This window comes from Orcinus orca, chromosome 20 (genome assembly GCF_937001465.1).
Source record: "Orcinus orca chromosome 20, mOrcOrc1.1, whole genome shotgun sequence".
Classification (NCBI taxonomy): Eukaryota; Metazoa; Chordata; class Mammalia; order Artiodactyla; family Delphinidae; genus Orcinus; species Orcinus orca.
Genome location: NC_064578.1, coordinates 55,242,555 through 55,254,756, shown reverse-complemented (window position 1 = coordinate 55,254,756; position 12,202 = coordinate 55,242,555). Strand labels below are relative to the sequence as shown.

At 53.1% G+C, this 12,202-nt stretch overlaps 2 protein-coding genes across 7 annotated transcripts in view; one reads left to right on the top strand and one right to left on the bottom strand.

The window, feature by feature from the left end:
- LOC101277657 (leukocyte immunoglobulin-like receptor subfamily A member 6) overlaps positions 1-9,957 on the top strand; it is a 71,921-nt gene extending 61,964 nt beyond the window's left edge. For 2 of the 5 annotated variants that reach the window (XM_049703428.1, XM_049703426.1), the window contains 5 exons: positions 6,246-6,296; positions 7,250-7,357; positions 7,668-7,743; positions 7,829-7,866; positions 8,083-8,429. In XM_049703428.1, coding sequence (XP_049559385.1) covers positions 6,246-6,296; positions 7,250-7,357; positions 7,668-7,743; positions 7,829-7,866; positions 8,083-8,285 — 476 coding nt within the window. In that variant the 3' untranslated portion in view covers positions 8,286-8,429. Of the gene's footprint in view, positions 1-3,120; positions 3,436-3,594; positions 3,631-3,813; positions 4,099-4,246; positions 4,550-4,776; positions 5,074-5,335; positions 5,639-6,245; positions 6,297-7,249; positions 7,358-7,667; positions 7,744-7,828; positions 7,867-8,082; positions 8,430-9,164 lie in introns of those variants that run through there. The other 3 variants (XM_049703436.1, XM_049703427.1, XM_049703435.1) reach the window with 3 other exon arrangements.
- The window catches only part of RPS9 (ribosomal protein S9), a 129,833-nt gene that overhangs the window by 92,109 nt on the left and 25,522 nt on the right, over positions 1-12,202 (bottom strand). For both annotated transcript variants that reach the window (XR_007474319.1, XR_007474320.1), the window contains one exon: positions 2,971-3,123. The gene's annotated coding sequence lies outside the window, so the exon portion shown is untranslated. The remainder of the gene's footprint in view (positions 1-2,970; positions 3,124-12,202) is intronic.

Sequence of the window (12,202 nt, the reverse complement as noted above, 5' to 3'; positions counted from 1 at the left end):
CCCATGCACTCTGGAGCCTGCGCACGCAACGAAAGATCCCACCTGCCACAGCGAAGATCCTGCGTGCCACAACTAAGACCCAACACAGCCAAGTAAATAAATAAATAAATAAATGCTTTTTTAAAAAATAAAAACATTAAGTTGTACATCTTAAATATACACAATTTTTGTTACTTATATCTCAATAAAACTGAAAATTTTTTCTTTCATTTAATTACACCAAGCACATTGGTAGTTATTCCATCTCTAATTTTAGGCTGTTACTCCCATGTTAACATATGTATTTACATTTTTATTTCTAAACAGCTATGCATTCTCCTCCTCCATTAGAGAAGACAATGTTCTCATTATACTTCACCTGAAATCTGGGTACTCTATATACGTGCATGTGCGTGTGCACATCTGTGTGTCTGTGTGCACACGTGTGGGTGCATCTGTGGGTGCGTGTACAAGTTGTGTTAGTTAATTTTTCAGTGCTTTTCATACCATTTTTTTCTCATATGACATCTCACTTTCTCCATTACATCTCTTAGTATTCCTTTCACTGAGTGTGAAAATAGTAAAATATCTAAGAACTTGCGTCTCTGGAAATGCCTTCTTTCACTCTCATTCTCTCTTTATCAAGTTACTTGGAAACATTTCTTATTTCAAACTAAGTGTGTGACTCAACTACTGGGAGAGGAACATACATGTGATGGGAAAGGGATCCATCCCCACCAGAACCCTCCTTCTCTCTCAGGAAGACGCAGCCTGACGTGGTGGGCTGAGCGGAATGGACACAGCTCCCACAGGTCAGATGTGGTGGCTGGAACCTCCTCGCAGTTAGGGATTTACCCTCTAATGAGCCTTTCACTTTTGTCCCTTAAAAATAATTTGGCTCAGTGTAAAATTCTTCCCAATAAATTCCCTGAAGGTATTTCTCCAGTATCTTCTGGCATCGCCTTTTGGTACTGGGTAGTCTGGTCCCAATGAGCTTGTCATTCTCTTAATGGTGATTTGCATTTTCTACAGGAAGTAGTTCCAGGACATTTGTAGGGCCTCAGGAAAGTCATCCTTGATTTTTTTCAGTTGAAATGTTCACAAAATAGAATTAACCATTTCGAAGCGTACAATTCAGTCTGAGATACTTTTTTTTTTAATTTAACCTTCATTTTCTTAATTTACCATGAAGGGTCAAGACACAGATGTCACTTTTAAATACAGGCGTCCTAGCACTTAGTTGGCCTCTCCTCATCTCTGAAAAATGTTCAATTCTTCATTTCTTTGGCCGTTGTTATACGTCACGACCTTTCCTTCTGACACTTACAATAGATATGACGTGGGCCCTCCTCATTCTATTCCCCAAGTATCTTGAATTTCCATTTCTGGTCTCTCTAACCTTCATTGTGGAACATTTCCTCGATATTGTTTTCAATTCCATAACTGGTCCCTCAGCTGTCTTGTCCTTGATGGGGTGACGTTTTTTAATGTGTTCATCCTACTGGATTTGTCATCTCTACCTTTTCTAACTCTTCAATAACTGTCCTTTCTTCTATAAAATAATCCATATGGTTGCCTCCCTTTATTTTTCAGATACTTAAACACGCTTAATTTAAATCGACTGTCATATTTCCCTACTGATTCTTTTTTTGCATATTTTTATTTCAGCAAAGTCACTAATTGTGTTGTGATACAATCAAGATATTCACATCAAGTATGTTCTACATTTTTTTTCACCTCTTTATTGGTTTCCTACTGATTCTGTTTCCTTGCCTAGGACACCCCCATTCGTCAGCAGACGGCTGTCCGTAGCACTGTCATCATTACTAGGGTCACTGTGATGTCCATTCCTGTTAAAGGCTCTGCCCTCACACCCCTGGTCTCTCCTAGAAGGCTTCTCCCGGGGCTGTCCTGGGAGTCAGGCTGACCAGGGGCGACTGCTGCAGCTGCTCTGCCCCGTGCTGCCCACCGTCTCAGACTTAGCATCTGCTCACAGCTGTGGACACAGGGATGGTCCAATGGGACCCTCACACTCTCACGAGGGTGGACACCCAGGGCTGACAATCGTGGACTGAGTCTGTTTCATGCCACACAGGGGAGGTGGCTCAATGCTGACCACGGGCTTGGGGCAGTGAGCAGAGCTATCCCAGTGCCCGTCCAGAAACGCGGGGAAGTGGGGCCGCAGCTTCAACCTCCACCTGGAGCCCTGACCCCTCCCTGCCTGTGAGGACCTGGGTCCCTCTCTCTGTCCACACAGGTGGGAACCTCCTCCCTATGACCCCCTTGATGATCCCGGTCAGCGGGGGCCACTCAGCCTAGTTCCCTCTTCTTTGGTCTGGTTCCCTCTCCATTTGGGGAACTTTCTTTCTCTTTTTCTGCACGTGTCTGTGGGTACGTGTTTCAGAAATACTCAAAACAGCATTTCTCAGTGTCAGGAGCAGAGGAGGGCTCTTAGGCAGGCACCACAACCACCCACTCTGCCGTGGAGTCTGAGCCCAGGATCCTCTCATGTCCCACCCACTGCTGTTGTCACCTGCTCTGGAAATTAACAGTGGTGATCCTGCAATGAACCTGACACCACTGAGCGCACAGCCACGCTGAGGAGTGGGGCTCGCGACATGCAGAGGAGGAAACTCAGGCTCAGAAAGGGCACTGCCCTCACGGTTACAAGAGCAGTGGGGACAGAGTTAAATAGAGATGCTTTCCTTCAAAGGGAGACCTCTAACTCAAATCAAGGTCCCCTCAGCTTCCAGGCAAGACGACAGGACGGGGAGGAGAGCCCTGTCCAAGGATCAAGGGCCACCGAGCAGGCAGCAACGACTCAGGGGCTTGTTCCCAGGAAGGTGGGGTGGACGCTGTTTCAAGATAAAGGGAGAAGTCCCTGAAGGGCGCTGAGACAGAAAGCAAACCCACACTCTGGGGCCAGGGGAGCAGGCATGTTTCCTTCCTTATTGCCCCGAACTTCTCCTTTGTGCTCATTGCCACATTGACCTCCACGGAGCTGTAGGCAGATGTTAAACATGTGTCTCTGCTGATCTGAGCTCTGCGGTGCAGCAGGAACGTGCAACCTCCCTGAAGCATCGCCAGGGCCTGGGTGACCCCTGTCCATGGTCAGGACCCCACAGGGACCTGCTGATGGACCGGCTGAGGACGAAGGACACCCAACGGGGAGGCTCTGAGACGGAAAGACGTGCTCGGGTCACGCTCACCTGGAAGGGGCGTCTCAGGAAGACACCGGGTCTGTCATGGGAATGAGAGCCAGGCTCCTGGGGAGGGGCAGTTCCCCTTCCTGTGGGGCTGCTGACGTGACAGCTCCGTGACTGGGAGGACCAGCCTCCCAGTGGACACACCCTCGGGTCTCCGTCCTGAGGGCACCGTGGTCTCCTCCATCTGCACCGCCTGGACCACAGGGACGAGACGCCATGACCCCCAGCCTCACGGCCCTGCTCTGCCTCGGTGAGATGGAGGAGGGGGAGGGGAAGCCCCAGACAGGGACGGACCCCTCCCCACAGACAGGCTGCTCTGTCAAGAGACCCCAGGACTCAGGAGGCTTACGGGTAGGAGAGGCGCTGCTCAGGATTCAGGGCGAACTTCTCACAGGGGTCTCTCTTCCAGGGCTGAGTGTGGGCCTGAGGACCCAGGTGCAGGCAGGTGAGTCTGTCCCCAGGTGTCCCACCTCCCTCCTGATCATGGGGACAAGGGGCCACCCCCAGGCAATAGGGTGGGGAACAGCAGTTCTGGGCTGAAGGAGGGGGAGTCTGGGAGGTTGGGGGCTGAGAGCTGGGGACCTGGGGGTGAGGATGTCTTGTGATGCAGCCTCTGATGTCCTTCCAGGCACCCTCCCCAAACCCACCATCTGGGCTGAGCCCGGCTCTGTGATCCCTTGGGGGAGCCCCGTGACCATCTGGTGTCAGGGGACCCGGGGGGCCCGGGTGTTCCATTTGGATAAAGAGGGAAGCTCACCTTCCTGGTACAGACAGCCCTCACTGGAGCCCGGGGACAAGGGCAAGCTCTCCATCTTATATATGACAGAGTCCTACGCAGGGAGATATCACTGTTACTATCGCAGCCCCACTATCTGGTCAGAGCACAGTGACCCCCTGGAGCTGGTGGTGACAGGTGAGAGGACACTCGGGGGTCCCAGCCTCAGGCTCTGCCCTCAGGAAGGGGGTCTGCTCTCAGGGGTGTGTCCCTCTCACAGCCCAGCCCTCGGGGAGGAGAGGGGCGTGTGAGCCCCCATTTCACAAGCTCCCTCCTTCTCTCCTAGGGGTCCACAGCAAACCCACCCTCTCAGCCCTGCCGAGCCCTGTGGTCACCTCGGGAGAGAACGTGACCCTCCAGTGTGGCTCATGGCAGCGACTGGACGGGTTCATTCTGACTAAGGAAGGAGAACCCAAGTCCTCCTGGACCCTGGATGCACAGCCAGGCCCCCGTGGGCAGACCCAGGCCCTGCACCCCGTGGGTCGCGTGACCCCCAGCCACAGGTGGATGTTCAGATGCCACGGCTTTTACAGGGACACCCCGCAGGTGTGGTCGGCCCCCAGTGACCCCCTGGAGCTCCTGGTCCCAGGTGAGGAGGTCCCACCCTGGCCTCACGCACTTCTTGAGGCACGAGACAGATTATTACATGCTTTTCTCCCAGGATTGTCCCAGATGTGAGTGTAGGGTGAGGGGGGAGCGGGGCGCACAGGACAGAGACACAGAGTGTGAGCGACAGTGAGGCCTGGGGACCAGGATGGGAGAAGGGGCTTCATGGGAGGAACCAGCCCCTACAGCCCAGGGCTGGTCTTCCCCCAGGTGTGTCTGGGAAGCCCTCCCTCCTGACCCCGCAGGGCCCTGTCGTGGCCTCTGGACAGAGCCTGATCCTCCAGTGTTGCTCTGACATCAGCTATGACAGATTCGCTCTGTCCCAGGAGGGGAGACAGGCCCTCCCCCAGCGCCCTGGCCGGCAGCCCCAGGCTGGGCTCTCTCAGGCCGACTTCCCCCTGGGCCCGGTGACCGACACCCACGCGGGCCGGTACAGATGCTACGGTGGACACCACCTCTCCTCCGAGTGGTCGGCCCCCAGTGACCCCCTGGACATCCTGGTGGCAGGTGAGGAGCCAGCGGGTCAGTCAGGGACCCAGACTCTGCACAGGCCCTGCCGGGGGAGCCCCAGCTGGTGATGCTGGGACCAGGCGTGAGGGGTCCCCAGGGAGGGAGGGAGGGAGACAGAGAGAGACGGGGGTGGGCAGGGAGAGGGAGAGACTCGGAGAAAACAGAGACAGACAGAGATGAGGGGCCTCAGGGAGGCTCTGCTGAGTCGCAGTTCGGAACCAGGGGGCGGGTAGCCCCTCACCCCCCTTCCTCTCTCTAGGGTGGTTCCCTGACACGCCCTCCCTCTCGGTGCAGCCGGGCCCCCTGGTGGCCTCAGGAGAGAATGTGACCCTGCTGTGTCAGTCAAGGAGCAGAAATGAAACTTTCCTTCTGTCCAAGGAGGGGGCAGCCCAGCCCCCACTGCGTCTTAGATCAAAGTACCGAGGTGGGCATTTCCAGGCCGAATTCTCCATGAGTCCCGTGACCTCAGCCCACAATGGGACCTACAGGTGCTACAGCTCACTCAGCATGAACCCCTACCTGCTGTCACACGCCAGTGCCCCCCTGGAGCTCACGGTCTCAGGTGAGGGACGCTGACCCTGTCCTCTCTGACTCAGTCAGCTCAGGGCTCTGTCCCGAGCACTCTGGGCTGGGGTTGAGTGAGGGGACTGTGAGAGAGGGTCACCCAGATGGGGATCTGCCCCTCAGGGGCCCTCCCATCCCCTCCCACAACTTCTCACCTCACCTGGAATCTGGAACCTGACGACTGTAGAGGAGACCACAGGGCAGGTGTAAGGGAAAAGTTTCATGAGGTGGGGACTGCAGGGTCAGCCCCACCCCCTTCCTGTCCTCATTCCCAGGATCCTCTTGGGGCCCCAGCCCCCCACCGACAGGCCCCAGTTCAACAACTAGGGAGTCACTGAGGCCTCTCTGCAGAGGGAGCACAGGCCACCCCAAGGCAGTTTCAGAGTCTCTGGGAGGATCTAATGCCCTCAGATCCTCAAGGACAGGCTGGTGGTCAAGCAGAGATGCCAGGAGGACCCCAGGGCTCCAAGGGCTCTGAGGCTGGTGGATGAAGGGTGGGGGTCATGGAGAGGGAATGACCCCTCGGGGCCCATCCTGGGGGAGGAGCAGTGGGCTGACGTGGGGAGAAGCAGCCCCCAACCCTAACCTCCTGTCCTGACCCCCAGGAGGCTCTGAAGTTGGGGCCCTTCCCCCCACGGAGCCAGGCCCGCAGACGGGTGAGTGAGGGTCTGTGGGACATGGTGTTGGGCCCAGGGGGGCAGGGCTCAGTTATGGCCTTGGTTCAGGCCCCTCTGGAGACGCTGACTTGGGCCCCCTTCCCCTGCCTGGGCCTCAGTTTCTCCAAGTGTAAAGGCAGAGAATCGTGGCCCGGAGCTTAGATTTCCTTCAGTTCTGACTTCTGGCTCTGACCCCGCAGGAGAGCAGGCCTCACAGGGAGGCCCCTGAGGATGTGACTGTATGGGGGCCTGTCCCCAGTGCCGCAGTGGTGGTGGCATTGTACGGGGAGGGGGAGGGGAGGCAGGACAATGGCCCAGGGCGCCCAGGCCCTCCCCCTTCAGCTCAGGGAACCCAGCTTGAGTGGAAAGAGCAAGGGCTGGAGTCAGACTCCAGGTTCAGACCCAGCTCTGCGCTCCTGCTGTGGGTCCTGGGCAGGTGCTTTCTTTCCTCTGAGTCTCAGGTTCGTGGTCTGTAAGCTCCCTGGTCCCACCATGCTCACAGGCCTGCTGTGAGGTCAGAGGAAATGACGGGTGGGCTTCACAGAGCTCAGGAGGGCAGAACCCCCAGCCCAGCCCAGACCTTCCCAGGGGCATCAGGGCCCTGCAGGGTGGGGTAGGGATCCTGGGGAGAGACACAGAGTCCACCCCATGTAGCCCTGCAGACCCCCCTACAGATGAGCAGCCCTCAGAGCACAAATCTGGTGTCTGCTGGGGGGCAGTTCAGGAGAGCTCAGGGAGCTCACAGCTCTGCGTTCTAATCCCAGCTCTGCCATGTCCAGGTTGAGTCACTTGGGGCTCATGGTTTTTCTCTCTGTGCCTCAGTTTCCTCATCTGTAAAATGGGTGGGGTGGGTTAGAGGAGATGAATGCACAGACCCCAGCACGACCCTGCACACAGTAGGCGCTCAATTAAATGGCATCTTGGGCTCATGCATGACGTCACTGGTGCCCCAGGTCTCAAATGGTACCTGAACGTCCTGATTGGGGTCTCAGTGGCCTTCGTCCTGCTGCCCCTCATCCTCCTCGTCCGACACTGGGGTCAGAGCAGACGCAGGAAGTCGGGTGAGTAGGGAACGGGGTGACCGAGACCCCTGGAGGTGGTGGGCTTAGGGCACCAGCCAAAGGGAAACCTAAGAGATGGGCAAGGTCAGCTTAGAAAAAGATTGTCCAGAGTCTGAAACTCAAAAATCTAGAAAGAAAACACGTACTGTCAGCTGACATGTATAATTTAAGGTATTTTCCTCCTTTTCAATCTCATGAAGTGTTGAAACATGTACGCAAGTATGAGTTCAGGTCTCCTTTCCTCCTGAATCCCGTGTGAGGGGCGGGGGTCATAAGAGTCCCAGGGCCGAGCCTCTGTCATCTGCCGCAGCCCAGGGCGAGGCTGATTTCCACCCTCCCGCAGGGGCTGCAGACCCAGAGCCCAAGGACACAGGCCTGCAGAGCAGGTAACTCCCGCCCCGAAGACCCCCAGGCCCGCCCCGCCCACAGCTCCCCCTCATTCTCCCCCTAACACGCCCGCCTCCTCCCCAGCTCCTGCCCAGCCGCCGCCGCCCAGGACCAGGCCCTCTGTGAGCAGAAGAGGACGGGGTGGGGGACACAGGGTTCTGGAGGCAGTGGGGGAGGGGAAGGTTGGGAAGGGGTGGGCTCAGGGGGTACGGACTGAAACCCCACACTTCCCCTCACCCCTGGGTCTCAGTGGCCCCTTCTGGATGCACTGCGGGGGCTCCAGCCCTGAGGGATCTCAGGGGATCCCACCAAGCGATACACACCCTGTTCCGCCCCAGCAGATGCTGCCGTGAAGGACACACAGCCTGAGGACGGGGTGCAGCTGGACCATCCGGTGAGACCCCTGCTCCTGTCCAGGCCACCAGAGACCTTCTTGTTGCCAAACTCAGTCCAATGGACACGTCTCTGTCCTCACATCCCAGCTCCAGCTGCGTCCCACACTGACCTCTCCTTCCGGGCTTCCTGGGTCGTCCTGCTGTGACTCCACCCCTCCTGCTTCCTTGTGACCTCATGGCCCCTCCTTCAGGGTCCCCTTTCCTGGCTCCCCGTCCTCTGTCTGACCTTCTGGCGTTGCAGAGAAGCCCCACGTCTCAAGAGGATTTGTGAATAAGTGAATCACCCGAAAGTCCCCAGGCCCCCCTTCCTTCATTCACCCAAAAGTGGTGCACAAGGAGAGCGCATCCCCCCGGCTCCCTGTAGGTGCTGCAGGTGCAGCAGGGAGCTCACCTGGTGGGTGAGAAGACTATATGTATAGAAGCAGGTAGTGTCCTAGAATGCAAGGTCCCGATAAGGAAAGTAAAGCAAGAGAAGGTTACAGAGTGCATAGGGGGAGGGGGGCAGCAAGTGCAAAGGTCCTGAGGCAGGGACGTGCTTTTGCAGGAAGATGGCCGTGCGGCTGCAGCCAAATGTGCAAGGGAGATAACGTGTTAATACTGAAATCAGAACCGTAGAAAGAATCCAGAGGCTCCGAGGTGTTAGGAGGTCCCCGGAGTTTCCATCAGGAAAGTGACCTGACCTAAGGTTTTAAAGCATCACTCTGCCAACACAGTGGAAAGCTGACGGAAGGAGATCACAGTGGATCCAGGAAGTCCCCTTTCTTTCCTACTCTCTTCCTCCAGCAGAACAGGCAGGATGCACACCCCTAGGAGGGGACATACGCCCAGGTGAACCACTCAAGATCAAGACTAAGGCGGGGGGTGGCCACCTCTCCTTCCTCCCTGTCGGGGAGATTGCTGGACACGAAGGACAGACAAGCGGAAGAGGACGGGCAGAGGGATGGTCAGGTGGGTCCCATCCTGTCCGGGCCCCCAGGCTTCCCCCACCCCAACCACACACCCTCCCTCCCTCTCCCCCACCGCAGGCCGCCGCATCTGAAGGCCCCCAGGATGTGACCTATGCCCAGCTGAACCACTCGACCTTCAGATGGGAGACTGCAACCCCTGCCCCCCAGTCAGGGGAGCCCCCAGAAGAGCCCAGCGTGTATGCTGCTCTTGCCGTCCGCTAGCCCACAAAGGACCCAGACCCCACGCTCCAGGGAGACAGACTGCACAGACCCCGGAAGGCACAGGAGCTGCCTGCCTGCAGTGGACACCACCTAACGACCATCAGACAGCCTGGACTCCCAACACAGACCACCAGGAGCCCCTGGGACCCTTTGGCAGTCACCTGATTCTACCCTCAAAGATAATATCCTTACGTTTTAGAAAAAAAGCAACAGACTTCTCAATTACCAATGATTTTGAAAAAGAATAGCAAATGATTCCAAATGAAGGTAGAAGCAGGGAAATAACAATGACAAGAGTAGCTACTAATGAGGACAAAGAAAAAGTAGAGAAAAATCAATAAAGCCTAAAACTTCAATCCTGAAAACATTAATCACACGCATATACCCTAGGCACAATGACCCAGGGAGAAAGAGGGAAGGCATGCTTTACCATTATCACGACACTACGGCAGATCCTACAGACTTTACATAAATAAAGAATTTTATGAACAATTTACGCCATTATATTAGAAAATGTAGATGAAATGGACAAAAATTCTCTAAAATATAATTTACCAAAATGATGAACATTAGGATAAATAGGAAATCTGGATTGTTGTATATATTAAATATGTGGAGTCTGTGATTTAAAATTTTCCCAAAAAGTGAACTCTGAGTCCGGAAGGCTTCACCGGTGAATGCTTCTGAACACGTATGCACTTATGAAATACACACACACACACACACACACACACCAAACTTACACAAGCTTCTGCAGAGAATAGGGAAGGAAAGGAATACTCCCTGCAACACCTTTTGTCGGGCCAGAAAAAAATTGAGACCAAAACCTGACAAAGAAACTACAAAATGGGAAAATCACAGGAAGCTCTGTTTTTCTGTCTTTTGTTTTCCTAAACAAAATATTCACAAACGAGATTCATTGCTATATAAAATGAGTAATATATCATGAACTTGCAGGTATTTTTTTTTAAGGAATGCATGGGTGGTTTCATCCTCAGAAATCAATCAATACAATTCAAACATTAAAAGAAGAAATTTTAAAAATCATCATATCAACAGATGCAAAGCTTTTGATAAAATACATCACCAATTTATAATGGAAAAAACTCAGGAATAAAAGGGAATTTCCTATTATTTGTAAAAGCATCTTTTAAAATCTACAATAGAAATCATTTTTAAAGGGAAAAACGTGCAATCCTTCTGCCTGCAATTGCGAGTGAGCCAGGAACGTTCACTATTACCCTTCTATTCGGCAGGCCTGGAAGAACCAACCAATTAAATAAAGAAAAAAAAAGTGATAGGCACTGAGGGATGGAATAAAACTGTATTGCTCAAGATTACAAAATTGTGTGAGTGGAAAATCCAAAATAGAATAAGGACCCATTATTCGAATTTGAAAAGAATTTATCTAACGTCACTGGGTACATCATCACAATATATAAAAGTCAGTTGCATTTCAGACTTCCAGTTTTGGAGCAGGAGAAAATAGAAGTATGTCTCCCTAACCCCCCACAAAGCACAGTAAGACTCCTGGACTTTACATACACAACAAACATAAGAATACAGGCATACCTCCATTTATTGTACTCCCCAGATATTGCAGGGATGTTTTTGTTTTTACAGATTGAAGGTTTGTGGCACCCCACATCAAGCAAGCCCATCAGTGCCCTTTTCCCAACAGCGTTATTATTATTATTATTATTATTATTTTATTGATTTTTGGCTGTGGTGGGTCTTCCTTGCTGCGCGTGGGGCTTTCTCTAGTTGTGGCGAGCGGGGCTACTCTTTGTTGCCGTGCGCTGGCTTCTCATTGCAGTGGCTTCTCTTGTTGGGGAACATGAGTTTTAGGTGCACGGGCTTCAGTAGTTGCAGCACATGGGCTCAGTAGTTGCGGTGCGCCGGCTCTAGAGCGCAGGCTCAGTAGTTGTGCACGGGCTTAGTCGCTCTGCGGAATGTGGGATCTTCCCAGACCAGGAATCAACCCATGTCCCCTGCATTGGCAGGTGGATTCTTAACCACTGTGCCACCAGGGAAGTCCCCAACAGCATTATTTTTTAATGTATGTACATTGTGTTTTTAGACCAATGCTGTTGTACACTTAACAGACTACAGTATAGTGTAAACATAACTTTTATATGCACTAGGAAAACAAAAAACTGTGGGACTCGCTTTAATGTGATATTTACTTTATTGCTGTGGTCTGGAACTGAACCTGCAATATCTCCAAGGTCTGCCTGTACTCTGAAGGGTAGAGAGAAGGCAGCAGACACACTAAGACTGCTAAGACCCCCAGTAATGACACAGTGGGTGTCAAAGGAGACCGAGTAGGGTACCTGGACTGCCCCATCCACCTGGCAGTAATGAGTCAGTGCCCCAGCCATGTGTAAGAAAAGTCTTTCTATAACAAAGATTTACATAAGACCCAGACTCTCAAAACATAATATCCAAAATGACCAGGTCTAATTTGAAAAATCATTCGCCACAACAGGAACCAGGAAAATCTCATCTTGAGTGAGAAAAAACCATCCTTAACAGCTGCTGACACTGAGATGACACAGATTTTGGAATTTTCTGACAAGGCTTTTAAAACAGCCATAATAAAAATGCTTTGAGGAGCAATTACACACATGCTTAAAATAAATCTAAAAAACTAGAAAGGCTCAGCAAAAAAAGAGAAGACATAAAGAACGCAACGGAGGACTTCCCTGGTGGCGCAGTGGTTAAAAATCTGCCTGCCAAGGCAGGGGGCACGGGTTTGAGCCCTGGTCCGGGAAGATCCCACATGCCTTAGAGCAACTAAGCCCCTGAGCCACAACTACTGACCCTGCACTCTAGAGCCCGCAAGCCACAACTACTGAAGCCTGCGTGCCTAGAGCCCGTGATACGCAACAAGA